The sequence below is a fragment of the Eucyclogobius newberryi genome, unplaced genomic scaffold (assembly GCF_026437365.1).
Source record: "Eucyclogobius newberryi isolate DKJ021-1_F unplaced genomic scaffold, fEucNew1.0.hap1 SCAF_7, whole genome shotgun sequence".
NCBI lineage: Eukaryota > Metazoa > Chordata > Actinopteri > Gobiiformes > Gobiidae > Eucyclogobius > Eucyclogobius newberryi.
The window spans coordinates 23,300,679-23,317,481 of NW_027316389.1; the positions used below are offsets into that span (position 1 = coordinate 23,300,679).

The 16,803-nt window shown below is 41.1% G+C and overlaps 1 protein-coding gene and 1 long non-coding RNA gene across 4 annotated transcripts; both read left to right on the forward strand.

The window, feature by feature from the left end:
- The first annotated feature begins 3,559 nt into the window (after positions 1-3,559).
- Positions 3,560-4,370, forward strand: LOC140349180 (uncharacterized). The gene is made up of 3 exons (XR_011924520.1): positions 3,560-3,808; positions 3,991-4,092; positions 4,232-4,370. It is a non-coding gene; the product is annotated as an uncharacterized lncRNA (long non-coding RNA).
- Positions 4,371-5,005: 635 nt separating this feature from the next.
- Positions 5,006-16,343, forward strand: LOC140349583 (BTB/POZ domain-containing protein 10-like). Of its 3 annotated transcripts, none has more exons than XM_072435973.1 (8): positions 5,006-5,165; positions 10,624-10,847; positions 11,293-11,581; positions 11,707-11,809; positions 12,643-12,763; positions 13,753-13,942; positions 13,999-14,129; positions 14,215-16,343. In XM_072435973.1, exons 1-8 carry the CDS (start codon positions 5,137-5,139, stop codon positions 14,667-14,669), a joined length of 1,542 nt encoding a protein of 513 aa, XP_072292074.1. In that variant the 5' UTR covers positions 5,006-5,136; the 3' UTR covers positions 14,670-16,343. The 3 variants fall into 3 exon arrangements, with proteins under 3 accessions (XP_072292074.1, XP_072292072.1, XP_072292073.1); XM_072435971.1 differs by lacking the exon at positions 5,006-5,165 and adding an exon at positions 6,822-7,094; XM_072435972.1 differs by lacking the exon at positions 5,006-5,165 and adding an exon at positions 6,826-7,094 and having other exon boundaries at positions 13,753-13,950; positions 14,019-14,129.
- Positions 16,344-16,803: the final 460 nt, after the last annotated feature.

Sequence of the window (16,803 nt, forward strand, 5' to 3'; positions counted from 1 at the left end):
TTACAACTTTTGTTTATCCATACCAGATGGGATTGAACCATGCATTTACAAAGAAACTGCTGGTAGAGCCTGTTACAGTATAGACCTTATTATATAAAGATATTCGGGGTTAAATTACATCATTCAGAAGACAACAAAAAAAATACAAGTTGTAGTTGTAATATATAATGGTTTGCTCTGCACAGCCTTCGAGGGGAATTTAACATAATGACAACACTTGATAATATACATTTTCTTAAAAAAACCAACACCTGTAGGACCAATTGACCCATTAGCAACTAACCATAGCTTATCTAATGAACCTGCAGCTTGTCATCATACCACGAGTCAGTGATCATATTCACACTTGTTTTAGCCTTGAGTGACTTGAAATGTGTAGCATTTGTGTTATGGTATTCCTCTTCTGTGTCAGCCGGTTAGGACATGCTGTCATTTACTACAAAAGTTCAAGCCCTACCTAAAATAGCTGGTTCATATTATCTTTGTGCGTGCAGTCTAATAATAAATCAGTGGGGCAGCTTGCCTTACTGATACACCTGGCAGCAGTGGTGTTGGACACTGTAGTGTATTGATCCAAGTAAAGTATTTCCATTGCTGAAACATACATTTTTATTGCCACAACTATGAGCCTATAAATCATAATATATTTGACATAACCAACAGCTCATATCTAAAGTAAAGATTGTAAAGATGTTGTAAACATGACACTTGAGATCTCCCCTTCAAACTCAAAGGGCTTAGGCAGGTGGACCGCAGTGTCTGAGTAGCAGCACATTTACCAGGATTTCAGAGTACAGTAAGTAAAAGTGTAGTATTTGAATACAAAGCTTCTTTATAGTATTTTTTTTATCCTCAGCAATGTTTTGTGGGAAGATTTTGGACGTCAATATCATTTTAAAACATTGAGTTAATATGTTAACTGAGGTTCATGAGCAGGACCTCCACCTCTGTCTTCGGTACACACCTCTATTACCCAGAAGCCTTCTTATACCAGTAAAAGACCTCAGTCACTGCTTTACTCTGTTCTCTCGGCCCGCCCTCTTTCCCCTTGTAATATACTTTCTTTCAGCATTCAGTTTTCTAGGACTGGGGGGTCTCAAACCAGCTGGACAGATCACTGATCGGTTGCCATTGTTATGTGCACATCTTCGTGGTTGCATGGTCATTGCTTGTTCTTTTAAATATATATATATATATATTTCATGATCAATATTGTGTATTGAGCAGATCTGATAAGATCTTATATGCACATTAGTTGCATGTTCTGTTGCCACATACCACAAATCTTGATTACTTATACAAATCAACCAAACAAATATAACACTATGTATTCCAGAGGGGCAGTTTAAGCACATAGAGTAAATAATATACAAGAACAGAATAAATCTAACAGTAGGACTGGTCCGGTAGGGTCTTCAAATCCGGGGGTAGCCAGGTAAACCCTGGAAACACAATAGAAATGAACTCTAAGACCCTTTACTTGTCTTGTTTCGGTTTGAGGATGAGACAGGCTTTTCCCTATGTATTTTCTCTGCCACATTTGGTGCATTAGTCTGTGTCACTTCAGAGGTAGCTCCATGCAGGGTCTCCATGATACAGGAAAACACTCCTCAGTTTACAGTCCACAACTTCTGTCTATTGAACTTATTCTAACTATTCTAGAAAATATCATTCTATTATTTGCTGTTAGTCTTCCCACGCACCTCGTTGCCTCTGAATGCTGGTACTACACCGGCGTGTATCTTAATACACATAGAGTGAGCATGAGGTAATGAGGAAGACGAGGTTTAAGGTCCGAATCAAAGGTCAGGGGAATGTGTTTAGCGGGTGTCATCTCGGCAAGCCGTAAGCTCTGAAGTCTGTAATAGCATCACGGGCAAAGCAAGGGAGGTCAGAGACTTTGAGGGGTGTCACTGGGCACCATAAATCATGTGAAGCTGGTATGTAAACAGCTTTAATACCTGAGTGATGTTTATGTAGGAACAGGTGCATGGATCCTTCAAAGAAATGTCAATGAGCTCCTTAATGGAAATAATTATTCCAATGTTATTTCAATGTTTTGTTTATTTCGCAAATGAAATGCATATAATAATAGATCATTTTATATTTTGGGTCTGAAGGCTTCTATTCTACTCATACTTTTACCATTTTCTGGATCAGGTCATCTTAAAAAGCTGTGTTACATGTGTGGTTTAGATGGCATACTTGGTATAAGTCCTTTCAAATACAAACTGTGATGGTCTTCATTGGGCCACATTACATGTGCAGTTGTCTAACTAAGCACACAGATGACCGAGGTGTCAGGCATAACGTCATACTCTACCTTCTCTAGGAATGCCCTGCTCTTGTTTCTCATGGGAATAGATACAGGAGGGCCAGCAGCTCACTGAGATGAGGATGATAGGTATTTGGATCTTTAAAATGCCTTTAAAGCTGCATTAGGCACAGTTCTAAATACAACACATGTTAGATGTGTAAACAAGTAATGTTTCCTGTAAGAGGTTTGTATATGTCGCATATCAAATGTATGGTTTCACAAATCAAGTTAAGTGAGCAAGTAAAATGATTGAAAATGATAATCCAAATTACCATAAGGACATTCACATTTAGGCCTCCATGACAAATATCAACCATTGTGCATTAAAATGCACTATTACTTCACAGACCATCACCATAGTTCAAATAGGATGTCATTCAGAACTAAAAGGGTATAGCAGAGTCATAAAGGGTATGACCTCTAACCTTTCATGTTTACGGACAGATGTAGGCATGGACATAAATCACTTAGACAGATGATTAGAATGTAATATGGATTACTGAATATTTAAGATATAACATTTTAAAATGTATCAAAAATACAGGAAGAAAACAGTGTCTTAATGTCAGTAAATCCATTTATTTATCCAACATGAAACAAATTGGCCTTCATGGACAAGGCCTTCCGGGCTGCTGTCCTTGATGAGGGGTCCTATTGATTAGTCACCCTTGATACACTGACAGGGGGTCTGATTTAGGTCACATGATGGGTGCTGGGGTCGAGTGGAGTAAAACACTTCTGAATGAGCAAAACATAAATGTATGTATTTCCAGATATTGTGAGATAGCACAACCAGGTATGGATGGACTCACAGTGTGAACTGCAATTTACCATGGTAGTCCTGCACTACCTGCACGTATGTTCACTGTACTGTTACTCTCCCTTTCTCCTCAAAAAACAACTAAACTAAACATATGTATCACTTTGAAAGTATAAATGAGATTACGTCAGTCAGCATTGTACTAATTTACTTTTGTACAAAACATTTCCCTGACGTCAGACCTACATAAAAGCTCTTTTAAAGTGGCCGCCTCATTAAAACTATGTTAATTCTTTAGTGAAATGCCTACGTATCCAGGGAAACTACCTAAATGGCCAATCTGAGACAATAGTTACTGCCATTGTCATGCAGTAGACCAAAAGGTCACACTGTAGGTGGATCAAATAGATTTGTGAAATTAGACAAAGCTGAGAAACTGTAGCGGGGAAAGCAACAAGTGCATGTGTGAGGTTATGTGGGTTCACAACGTCGGGACGCAAGTTTGGTCTGGTATGAGGCCGTTGAAGGGCCCAGCTCAGAGGAGGTGCTGTCATTTCTGTCCTGCCCAAAGAGGAGCTGCCTGCTGGTGTGACATCAACAGTAATAATGAAGCCTGCTCATCAATGGCTGGGCTGGGGGCTATATAAAGGACACACTAGGGGCCTGAGGAGTATAAGTATAGGACCAACCTGCTAAAGATCAATCTAAAGACTGCCTTACACTGGAACCAGGTAAGTTAAAAAAAAGAGACATCTTTATGGTTTTGTAAATATATGGATCACTAGATTTTAATTTTAATTAAGAAGGGTAATTACATTTTTACTATGGGCTTTTTTATAAAAGTAAATAGTTTTATTTTGTGCAAAGTACTCTATTATTCCAATGTAAAAATAATTCCTGTTTCTCTTTACAGGTCATCAAAGAATTTTGAAATGTCAAGTATGGATTACAAAATGTTGTTGCTACCACTCAGCATTATCATTTTATCAGCAGTTTGTGAAGGGCATCCTATAAGGTGAATACCTCCGTTAAAATAAATTCTTACAAATATAGATGTGCTTAGTATCTTCATATTTTAAAAATGTCTTGATACAGCTGTGTGACACTTTGTTGTGTGTGTTGAACCATAACATTTTCTTGTATGTGTTTTGTAGCAAACGAACTGTAAGTGAGGTCCAGCTTATGCATAATCGAGGCGAACACAAGCTGCAGAAGGAGCGGCGGGACTGGCTACAGATGAGGTTGAGGGGCATCCACCTGGGGCAGAGCTGGTCCAGAGCAGAGCCAGCCTGGAACAGAGGGGGTGACAGCCGGCCAAGAAAGAAGAAGCTGGTGCCCAAAGAACTCCCCGACACTCTGACGCCTGAAGAGATCCAGTTTGCCATAGACTACTTGGACATCTTGAACTCTAAAAAACAATGATTCTTGTTTGGATCTTTTTTTAAAAACATTTCCACTGTGCCTTTTTAATCGAATATTGTTTTTATTTGATAGACTATATAATTTTATAGTAATATTTTAGTTATTTAATTTATTTATTATTTATTTTCATTATTTCATTATTTAGTTTTACTATTTTATGAAAGAAAATGTCTTAATGCACTTTGATTTTACATTGGCATTTTAAATTTGTTTAGAGCTATTTTAGGATAGTAGGCAAAGTGGACCAAATTTATAAACGTTTTTTATTTTTTAAATATATATGTAATGAGGACTAATAGGCCAGACATTTGTGTCTTAAGTAACACATGTTCTAAAACGAACCTATTATTGTATCTAATATTTGACAGATGGATTACCAAGATGAATAGTGAATAAAGTAAAAAAATAACAAAAACTAAAAGTGATCCAAGCCTGATTTACAGAATAAAAATCTCCTACGTCTGCGAACGGCGCTTTGTGGAGTTCTCGCGAGAGTTCCCGTGATTTTCACTGCTCAGTTTCAAGTGGTCTTTTTACCAAAACACAAAACGATCGAACAGCGCAAGCTACAGCGATTGTTACATTTAAAACCTATTTGTGACGGAGACCCGGGTCCGGTCAACACACGACCACCAGGATGAATATCAGAGACTGTAACATAGAGAGGTAAGAAGTCTTAAAAACCCACTTAGAGTTAGCTTAGAGCTAGCTAGCCAAACCACCAGTTGGTTAATCGTTTAAGACTAACAACCTCCTTACAAAATCTCGAACGCCTTTGTCGTACACCAGCATTCAACGTTAATATATGTCTAATTATTTCCTACTACGTTGCTAGATTTGTGTTGTATAGTTGGCATGGCAACATTAGAGCAATAATCATAGATACCGGTGCAAACACTGATGGAAAAGGAAAAGGATGAGCATTTCTATCTGTCTCTAGTACAACATCAACTCAAAGGTTATGACGTAACACGACCACTGCACATCTCGCTTCATTGAAATCCTCATGTAACGTTCGCGTGTTCAGAGACAGATGTGATGCTTAATCTCTCTGTGTATTATGTGACAAGCTGCTTTTAAGTCTGTGCTGACCCAGGAGGAAACCTGAGTTTTTAAAGTCATATTTATAGTAATGGTGACTAATGTAATGTTGTACTGTTAGCTCTGTCATCATTATAGTAAGCATTCGGAGAGCCGATTAATGCGATTTTGCAGGTACTTTATTTTACTGCTGTTTAACTACTGTTGTATATGGTCAGGATAATATCACTCCAACCATGTAAATGATGACAATAATCTGAGCACTTTCCTCACCTTGTGTTTCTGTGAATCATAAAGTAACATTGGGATTTAGAATGGTTCAATGAGACTTTCTGCTGCACTGTTTTATCACATGCCAAATGATGCAAATGATCCCCGGTCATCAAATGAACACATGGGAAGGGGCAGCAGACATTGAGTTGTCATAAATATAAATTATGTAGTGTTATTATTAGGTGTTTGTTGTTTTGGTAGCCCAATCAAAGCTGTTACTGCTACACAGCAAAGATTAATTGCAATCAAATCAAAATCTTAATTAGAATGGACAAATCGCAAAGACTGTAAGGTTTGACATACGATAAATTCCTCCACAAACAAAAACCTCCAATTCGACATGAAAACTGTGAATCCTGTTGTTTAGATCTGTTTATATGTTCTGAAATACATGCTAATCTTTTCAATCAGTTCATAGGCTTATTTCAGTATTTTCTCCTGGGCGCCTTTTAAAAATGTCTACTTTAAAAAATAATTCTACCATTAATGACTCATTAAATGCCAATAGGGATGTCAAGATGATGTGGTTATTCAATAATCGTCATCATTCTGGTCACAATGTAATTGTAAGAACTAAAAAACTAATAATGATTCGTGACTATTTTAGAAGCAAAATCGGTCAATTCAATTACATCTATTCTCCAGTAAAATGCCCTTAAATGTATAGTGCTTTTGATTTCATATTACAAAGACTTTTGCATTAACAAATATGTATTTCATAAAGCTGGTCACATACTATTGGAACAGTAGTGTAATAGAATGGAGAAAAAAAAAGATTTCACTTTTGTTACTTCATCACGATTTAACGATTATTCACACTAACATTTGACAACACGACATCCCTAAACACAAATTATAATCGTAATTGCAACACTGTTCATTAAAGTTGCAATTAAATATCATGTTTCCCACATCGTGTCGCCCTGCTCCAATCTGCGCATTCCCACGGCACGTGAAGGCAGCGCCGCTCTGACTCAGTCGCACGCGGCCATTCACAAGCTCGTGTCTGTTCCTCCTCCGCGGACTGAATGACTGGCCACGCCGCTCCTCCTCACGCTCCCGCGGCCGGACACGCATCACAGGCTCTGGGAGACCCGGGGGTCTTCAGCAGCGAGCCCGAGCCCACCCCGAGCGCTGAAAACGATGAGGATTAAGTTGCAAAGTAATGAGCGAGGATGCTGAGACTGCCGGCAAGCCCGTTTTGTTCGGAGGAGCGCGAGGCTTTTGTTCCGCTGTGGTGCCGTGCTGCTTTGTCTTCACTTGGCCCTCAGATACAGAGCGGTAGGTACAGGGCCGCTTCCCGGGACCCTCATTATACAAAATATTATTATCCGTCCGCTACTTGGTCTATCGTTCCCAATTATTGGTGATCCTTCTTCAAAAATAAGAAGTGATTGATAAGGGAATGCTGCTGTCAAACTCTGCAGAGAGTGGGATTTTTTTGGGTTTGTGTTAGGATTAGGAATCTCATCAAATGCATAACATGTTTTGTGTTGTGTATATTTTGTGTTTTGTATTTTATCTTACATACGCTTCAGATATATATGGATGAAATTGACCTGGATAGAACATCTTATCTTTAAAAAAAAAAAGCTTTATAAAATGGGTCTTTTTACATGATTTTATTTTATTCTTCGAGCCGAGTAGTGTGATATCTCTCGTATTTTGTGTTTAAAAGTCGAGATTCAGCCTCATTTTTTTGCCCTTCAACTCGTTTGGTGTCGGCAGACCCTGAATAATGGATGGGACCCTCACCCCACGGGTCCCTCACCTCCTGCTTTTTATAGATCCTTTTTTTTTCTATTATTTTGCCATTGTTCACTTTGAAATCTCACACGGAATCTGTTGTGGCTGGTTCCAGGGAGCAGTGAGGGATGGATTTGAACCTGGCAGTGTCCAATTGTAGCCTGACCTGAGTGAGATTCAGTCAGGAGCTTTGCCTTACGAAAGATGAGACGCTGCTAGTGTAAGTGAAATTTTGCCTCCTCGCAGTCTCTTTGTTCCCTCCGCCTCCGGTCGCATCTTTGGCTGCTGGCCCATGACTTCCAGAACGCCACTCGTTTTATTTCCCTTATCTTGTTTCGGAGGGCTATCGTTCATCCCCCCACAGGAGAGCCATATCTTTACCGGACATAGTGGGGATTCTTGAACTAATTATGTTAACCCTGTATCTTGTTCACCCAAAAGAACAAAGTGGATATTTATTTGAGTGTTTGAAAGTGGTCGATGGAGTGTGTGCGTTATTTTTATTTTTTTTTCAATGCACAGGTTTTTTCATACCTGCTGTGACCCTTTTCTTCAAGGACACTGGCACCGTCTGCAGAGGCAGCTTCTACAGACTTTATATTTTATGATGGAAAGATTCTATCGAAGAAAAATATGGGGGGGAAACGCATGTAGCAAGATTAGTGGCCATAGCCTTTCCTAATTTCTACCACAACAAGAAAATGCAGATAAATGTTGCTATTACTTATTTATGGAGTGAACTCGACGAACCAATTCCAATGGCGTCTGGCAGCGAGAGTAGGTAGTGTTGTGAGGGCTGATCGTAAAAGAGGTGCTCCAAAACCACCCCAGAATATGAAAAAACAATGAGTACTTTTTCTCTTGTAAGTATGATATCTACTGCACATTGCCTTTGTGTATTCATCATTTAGTTTTCCTATTTTCATATTGTTCATAATTATTTTCTTGGTTTTCCTGAGCAGATAAGGCACAGGGCCACTTACCGGCGACAGGTCAAGCAGCAGCACAAAAGACCAAGACGAACAGTAACAATACAAAATAAAGTTGTGTGAACAAGCTTTTGTTCTAAGGCAAAAGGACATTACTTCTGCACTATATCTTCAGACTCCAGTGCCTCCAGTCCTGGCGCTTTTACGATGCTCTCTATTTAAGTCCGTGTCCCTCAGAGATGGTAAACGTGTAGTTATTTACTCGCTCCCATGGTGCTTTGCTGTGATTGAACAGGCCTTGTTAGACCGTCTTCATCATATTTCAGAGCAGCTGATCTCTGGAGAGTGCAGCCTGGATCATTACAGAGATGCCTTTCTGCCTCATAAGCGCAATAATGCCATCGATCAGTGGTGCATTTTCTAACAGGCAGACAGATCTATAAGACAAGTTTTATTAATGTAACTAATGTCCTGTGAGGTGCCAGCAGCAATGTAATTACACGTTTCCATGAAGCAGGTCTCAAAATCTATTATAGTCCACCATCACTTTCAGCCAATCCCATGGCAGTAAAACCTTTGGAAGCTGTTCAGTTTGTGGAGGATTCAGGCCCGGTCCTAACCAGGCCCCGCTGAGCTGAAAATATAAAACAATAACCATGAAAATCACATACTTTTCTATTCCTGAAAAATAATTCTGACTTGACCCGTACAAATGTCAATTCGATGTTGATTGTGGTGCCACTCGTGGTCGAGGGGAGCGGGCCGTGGTGTCGTGAGTCGAGTCAGACTCTGTGGTTTGCTGCGGTGTCCTTCTTTTTTCATTTCGCCCTGCGTTGTCCTGTCAGATAAAGCCTGCGGGCTAAATATGAGGTGATTAATCTTGCTGCCCTAAATGACTATTTAATAAGAAGCACTAAACCATCGCTCTTTGTGGGATGAACCAAACAACTTTTACAAGCGACTTCTAAACTTTTTGAAGTGTCTGTCAGTCACTCAGGCATCTTCACACATCTTCAGTCTCATCTCGTCTTCCTCTTTTCCACTGGTTGGCTGCAGTTTGAAGGTTGACTTGAGCTGACAGTGGGGTTTTTTCATAGCTCTCTGATGGCCCTCGAGTTAGCACAAACTCTTTACTCTCGGTGTGTGAGCTAGCGTGAAGAGGATGAGCTATGTGCACTTGGTAAACAGTGCATTGTTTCATAAAGCCACACATCAGTGCTCCTGTGTATCCTTAAGGGTTTGTCTCTGCACCAGATCATGACTCTACAAAGTCACTGTCGGAACGTATTTGTATGAAAAGTAAATGAGTCAAAACATGTTCTGTATATGCATTTGGACTAGTGTTGTCCAGATACTGAAAAAGTGAAAAGCAATTTTAATAGTGTAACAATAAAAAAATACCCCTTTTTATAATGTAATTTACAACGCAAAATGAAAGTACTTTCTATATATTGCTATAATACTGGGATTTCCCCATTGTGGGACAAATAAAGGTTATCTTACTGCCCGGCCAAAAAAAAAGTCTGCACCTGGTTTCATCTAAGCAAATGATCAAATGGGCCGCTTGTTGGATAATTGCTGTGTGGGTGATTGTCTTTCAGGTGGCAATTTCAGTTTATATTTAAACCCAACTGATGCAGTGAGTGGCTTATATCATTTCTGAGAACTAATCTATGGTACTAAAGATCTGAACCCCAGTGAGAGTGTTTAGGATGAGCTGGAGAAGCCTTTGTGCAGTGGTCACGCTCACATCATCAATACACAATCTTGAAAAATGAATGCAACACTGGATGGAAATATGTCTGACATTACATGAGCTTAATGAAACTGCTGTGATCAAAGTTAAAGAGTGCGACCTTTTATATCCATGGTGACTCGTTTTTGGCCAAGTATTGTCTTCTACTAGTTAAAATTCTTTCCAATTATTGTGATTTCATTTCATTTTTCATTGTCAATACTTGTTCAAATGCATATCTAGTTGTTATACTAGTTTTAGAATCTGGGTATATTTTTATAGACATGTATTTCCATGACAACCCTAATTAAGATGGTGGAACAACAGAATGTTTGCGTTAAAACTATTTGTTGACCCACCAAACAAGGTAAAATGTCTTATGTTCCTCTTGTGTCCACAGCGAGCCGTTGGGTGGGCCCGTTGTGGACATCGAGCGGCAGCAGCAGGTCATGAGTGCGTTCGGGGCCACAGGGGGCGGGGCCACAGGTGGAGCCAGACCAGGCGAGCGCTACAGAGAGCAGCGGCGTCGCTCCAGTGACCGCTCGCGAGACTCCTCCCATGAGAGAGGAGAGAACCAGCTGACCCCCTGCATCCGCAACGTCACCTCGCCCACTCGACAGTACGGTGAGGACCACACACTGAGGACTTTAACCCCTGGCTCACATTGCATGTGGTCCAGCTCTGGACAATATAAGTACGAGGAGCGGTGGTGCCTGAAGGTGTAGGATTCTTTCCTTTGGATCGAAATTTTCACCATACGCCGAAGCCCACCCTAAGCTATGTTTTCCCTGTAATAATGATTAGTTATTACGCAAGCTCGTGATCAAAGCCGGTGGCCGCAACAACACGGCAGAGCTCTGGTCCTAATGTGACTAATCCACTGCAAGAACACGGCTCCAACACAGCAGCCAGCACCGCGTGCAGTGTGAGCCTGATAATGAAATGCAATTAAATATTTTTTTTTTGGCTCAACAGTTGCTTGAAACTAAGCCAATTAATTATAAATTATTATAAAAAAAAGTTTTATTTGTGTCATAGATTTTATTTCTACTGTTTTGTGTGGTCTCAGATCGTGAGCGTGGAGATGGCGGCTCATCGTCCCGCTCGTCCAGTCCCCGTCCGCCCAGAGTCCCTCCGACCTACTCTTACGTGGGACACGTGCCTCGCTCTGCAGACCTTCACCCCAAACTGGTGGGACAAGGCTCCAATGACATGATCTACGTGTACGACCTGGGCAGCAAGGAGAGCCACAGGGGCCCCCTGCGGCTCGGAGAGAGGGTCACTCTCATTGTAGACAACACCAGATTTGTGGTGGACCCCGCCGTTTTCACAGCCCAACCCAACACCATGCTGGGCAGGTGAGTCGAGCTTTATTCAGAGCTTTTTGTTTTGAGTTTTCATGATTAATATTTTGGGGGTTTAAGAACACTAGTTGTTGATTCATCTACTTTAACAAGTGTATTTTGTTTAACCATTACTTCAGGATGTTTGGCTCCGGGCGGGACAACAACTTCACTCGCCCAAACGACAAAGGTGAATATGAAGTGGCAGACGGGATCAGCTCCACTGTGTTCAGGGCCATTCTGGTGAGAAACATCTTCCAAATATATGCGTTTCTGTCATTTCTCATCTCCATTATGTCCTTGTGTTAAGTTAGTCTTTTTGAAGTGTTGAGTTGGATTTATATAAGAAAGTTTAAATGAGACCACTAAAAATGATTATTCGTACTTTCTGATCCTTAAGCGGATCATACGTTTACACATTTTTTCACTGGATTTGCCTCAGGGAATCTTAAATAAGATCTCTCCTCGCCGCGGATGATTTAAAAATAGCATGTTGCTGAATCATAACCCTAGATGGAGTGTGGAGCTGTATCTGCTGACTGAATCGGCAATTCAAACCAATACTACAATGTATAATTTTTAAAATATACAGCCTATGAAATATTAAACGAAGACAAAGTTTTGTGCCATTATATAAATGACCTATCGATCTATATTTTTCCGCCCACTCGTAGCTATTTTTTATGAACCACTTAACAACCACTTCTGTAATTTTAGTGGTAAATAATTATTATAGACCTGGTTCTCCTCTGTATTACTCAGTCGTGCCTCTTTAAGCTGCACAATGGCTGGCACTGGCAGATCTTTAGGCAGCAGTTTGTTGTTGGAAAGTGGAGCATGGAGAAGGAAGTGACATCAGAGCCCCTCCCCCTCCTGTAAACAGAGCATCTCTCTCACACACACACACTCCCTCCCTCCCTCCTGCTCTCATCCTCCGTCTCCCTCCCAGCAGCATCAGTAATGGCGTCGTGCTTCTTCTCTCTCTCCCACGCTCCCGTGTGAACGCTCCCACTCTCTCTACCTGTGTGTGTGTGTGTGTGTGTGTGTGTGTGTGTGCGCGCTTCTCAAAATGGTAGGATTACTACAAGTCGGGGATAATCCGCTGCCCTGACGGCGTTTCTATTCCCGAGCTGCGTGAGGCATGTGACTACCTCTGTATCTCCTTCAACTACAACACCATCAAGTGCAGAGACCTAAGTGAGTACGCTCTCGGCGCTCGGGCGGGCGGCTACTTCACCGCGTGTTTTTTATCGCCGCTTTTTACTACCCTGGTTACGCTCCACACTGGGCAGCTCTTTCGGTGTGGGTAAGTCATTGTGTTTTGGTTTGCATGTAACATTTACTTTTCTCAATACTTCAAGCAATACACTAAAACTACTATCACTTCTACTGGCTCAAAATCTATTACTATTACTGCACAGTATTGCTTACCGTATTTGTTTTGCATTTTGAGTGTGGGAGGGTTGTCTGTTTGTAAGTAGGTCATGATAAGCTCTGAGTTTTAGTGCTTGTTACTTAGTTACAAAAACATTGCATAAGTGTTTCACTAGACCGTGTTTGTCTTTCACTAAACGTAAAGTTAAAATCCAACAATTGACTTTGAGACAATGCATGGAGCAGGACCGTACTCTGCTCATAGGTTTTTGTTTCTGCTGTCGGCTCAAATTTCTGTAAATAACTAACCTCCATAGCACAGTCCTGAGATAAAGGTATTAAAGTAGACACTGGCTCCTAGATGTGACCTACGTTTGGTACAAATTCAGGCCACTTTTGCAGAAAACTACACCCCCACAATTTACATCACAGCGCTGCAAATAATCCAAATACTGCACTTGGTCTTTCTTTGATGCAGTCTTTAATAACAGTACTAAACACAATGATGTCATCAGTTCTGATGATTTTTATACAAATTTGTCATTACATTTGATCATGGTTTATCAAGTATATTCTGTGATGTAACTGCAGTTAAAGCACCTCTGCACTTTAGTTCAACCCTTGTTCTTTAATCAGTGCTTGTGCTCAGCTGATATTTGAGATAATGGTAAACCTGGACATACATGGATGCTGTTTGAACTTCACTTGCCATAATGACATGAAGATGACTTTGTTTCCAAGGATAGGGTCTATATTCTATTATAACCAGTGCTTTAAACCCAACATCAGAGACCTCTTGCTCTTTTTTTCAGGTGCCCTGATGCACGAGCTGTCCAACGACGGCGCGCGGAGACAGTTCGAGTGTTACCTGGAGGAGATGGTGCTGCCTCTGATGGTGGCCAGTGCGCAGAGTGGAGAGAGGGAGTGCCATGTGGTGGTCCTGACTGACGATGACGTGGTGGACTGGGACGAGGAGTACCCACCACAGATGGGAGAGGAGTACTCCCAAAGTAAGACTACAACACACACACAAGGATGTTTGCACTTCATCATTAAACTCTGTCCTTTTGTTTTACAGTCATTTACAGCACCAAGCTTTACCGATTCTTCAAGTACATTGAGAACAGAGATGTGGCCAAAGCAGTGCTGAAAGACAGAGGCCTGAAGAAAATTCGACTTGGCATCGAAGGTGCACATTACAGCCTTACAGACTGTTCTATCACCGTTTCAAATACATTCATGTCCCTAACTCCAGTACTGTCTTCCTCCCACAGGTTACCCGACCTACAAAGAGAAGGTAAAAAGACGCCCCGGAGGACGTCCAGAGGTCATCTATAACTATGTGCAGCGCCCGTTCATCCGGATGTCCTGGGAGAAGGAGGAGGGGAAGAGTCGACATGTGGACTTTCAGTGTGTCAAGTCCAAGTCCACCACAAACCTGGCCGCTGCAGCTGCAGACATCCCTCAGGACCAGCTGGTGGTCATGCAGCCTGGTCCTCCAGGGGACGAGCTGGATAATGTGCTCCCGGGGCACGAACAGCAGCCCCCCACAGCTGGACTGGAGATTCTGCCCCCACAGGCCGCTCACAATGCCCCTCACCCCCTGCAGGATGTCCCACATCAGGCAGTGCCCAGCCCCAGCCTGGTCCACAGTAACCAGCACAGCAGCCACTCTCAGGCCACATACCACTACGAGCCCAGCCAAGACCCTCCCTCTCCTTCTGCATGAGTCCCAGCGCCGCATTCACTCTCAAACAGACCTGACCGCAAACAGGAGTGACAAAATGCACTTAAATGTGTCATGTTACGAATAGAAACTTTTTTCAATACAAAGGCAAAAGCAATAAACTGGAAAAAACCAAAGAATGTAAACTTAAAGGCGTAATGGACGCATGTGCACACCCCTGTGTGGACTGATACAACACATACATGCGTTTGTTTATTAGCGCGTTTATTATCTCTCGTCTCCCGCAGATTTCTGTCTTTCGAACTGTCTTTCTCCGTCTTCATTTTGTCCCGTACACTGAGGGAACTATATTATGATAGATCAATGCGCTTAGACATGCGGAAACGTGCTGCTCATGTGGACGAGTCACACGCGGCTGCAGGTGAGCGGTAGGTGCGTTTTATGATTGATACGTGGCAGGACTAATCGACAGTCCACGCCACGAGATTTGGGCCAAAAAAAATCGTCCATTCAACCTTTAACATTTAGGCATGGCTCATTTTCACCGACGACATCACAGCATATACACATAAGCTGTAATGCAGACATGTCCCTTTTATTACACTTTTTATGTTGTTTATAGTTGTACTGTAAGTCTCCTGTCAGCTTTACAGGCATAAAGCTAAATGACCCACACAGGTTCTCTTAATACATGGGTGGTATTTCATCAGTCGCCTAGTAAATTAATGCTTTTTCATTCTTTCATTTTATTTGTACAGGGAAAACCCAATGAGAAAAGTTATTTCATTGGCACCCTGTTAAAACGCAACTCTGAATTGAGCTCCATCTCTAGACTAATCTGAACACGTTCCATAAGCTTCAGTCTAATAATCATTGTGCCTGCCTGGTGATGCCTGATCAGTGAAGCCCATGAAATCATTGAAAATGAGCTCTAAAGAAATATTTGTTATGATTTGGACTAAAGTGCATAGGGAAAATAGTTTTATTTGTAACATGGATCTTTTCAGTTCATTCTGATGTAAGAGGAAAGCTGCAGCTCTGGTCTGTGTATGATGGTGCTTTTTCTGGTGCTGCTACAATCTGCTGTTTGTGTGAATGATTAACTCAATCATACATTTTATTTGTATATTGTATCTTTTGCTGTTTCTGTAATAATATTAATCTGCCAATTTCTCAGTACAAGGTTTTCTACCTCAATGTTATCTAAAAGTCTGTTTCAAAAGTTTCCATAACAGCTATGGATTCTTTTGACTCGAGTGTCATTTTATTCAGACAATAACCGTGTTAATATTTATTATTTATTATACTTGGAGATTATTACAAGAATGGCAATTGTTGCTGTGTCAGCACCATTGCATGAAAGTTTTTTTAATGCACTGACCAAGGGAGTGTTCACACTTGTCATTTTTGGCCTTAAATTATTTTTTAGGTTTGTTTGGTCCTGTTCTAGTCCTTGTTTAGTCCAGGTTCAGAAGTATGAACGCACCCAAAGTTATTTGCCAAAGGGCACAGGATCACTCCGGTCACTCTTCTGTTGAGAGTGAATGTGGCCATGTTTGTTTCCTTAATCCTCCGCCCCCTTTTTCTGAGGGGCAGAACACCACTTTGCCTTGGCTGCCCTTCGAGATTCAGCACAGACACTTTCTGTGGAGAGGAGAATTCACAAAGATTGTTGTCGACTGTGGATAAGACTGCAGGTATCAAGAGATATACAAATGCTTGTGTGTACCACACTGCAGGAACACATGTCACAAGATGTTTACTGTTTTTTTTTTTGTTTTTCAATAAATACTATTTACAAAAAAAGTTAGGCTTGTTTACTATGGTGAGCTGACTAATGGGTGTTTGGCCAGAATCCAAAATGTACTGGTTTGGATTATTTAAACTCAAATGCACAAACGCACTTTTGACATTCACATTTTCTTGCATTTGGTAAGAAATAGGCCAGCATTCAAAAGTAGGTTTCATTGCAGCACAACCAGCAACTTCATTTATTATTCACTAACCTTGACTACTTTTGAACTGGATTTAAAATAAATAATATAAATCTGCTAATGTGAGAATTCAATCTGAACAGTAGTTCACTCAGCTGTCAAAGAAACATGATCTAGTTTCACAAAATTCAATATGTTGCTAATCTTACCTGCCACTGTCTCCTCAGAGCTGCCTGCATCTG

Excerpts from the sequence above, each read along its gene's own strand:
- LOC140349583 (XM_072435971.1), top strand. The coding sequence starts at position 6,979 with ATGAGCGAGGATGCTGAGACTGCCGGCAAGCCCGTTTTGTTCGGAGGA. Across the intron at positions 12,764-13,752 it reads CATCAAGTGCAGAGACCTAA|GTGCCCTGATGCACGAGCTG; the intron begins GTGAGTACGCTC and ends TCTTTTTTTCAG. Across the intron at positions 14,130-14,214 it reads AATTCGACTTGGCATCGAAG|GTTACCCGACCTACAAAGAG; the intron begins GTGCACATTACA and ends TTCCTCCCACAG.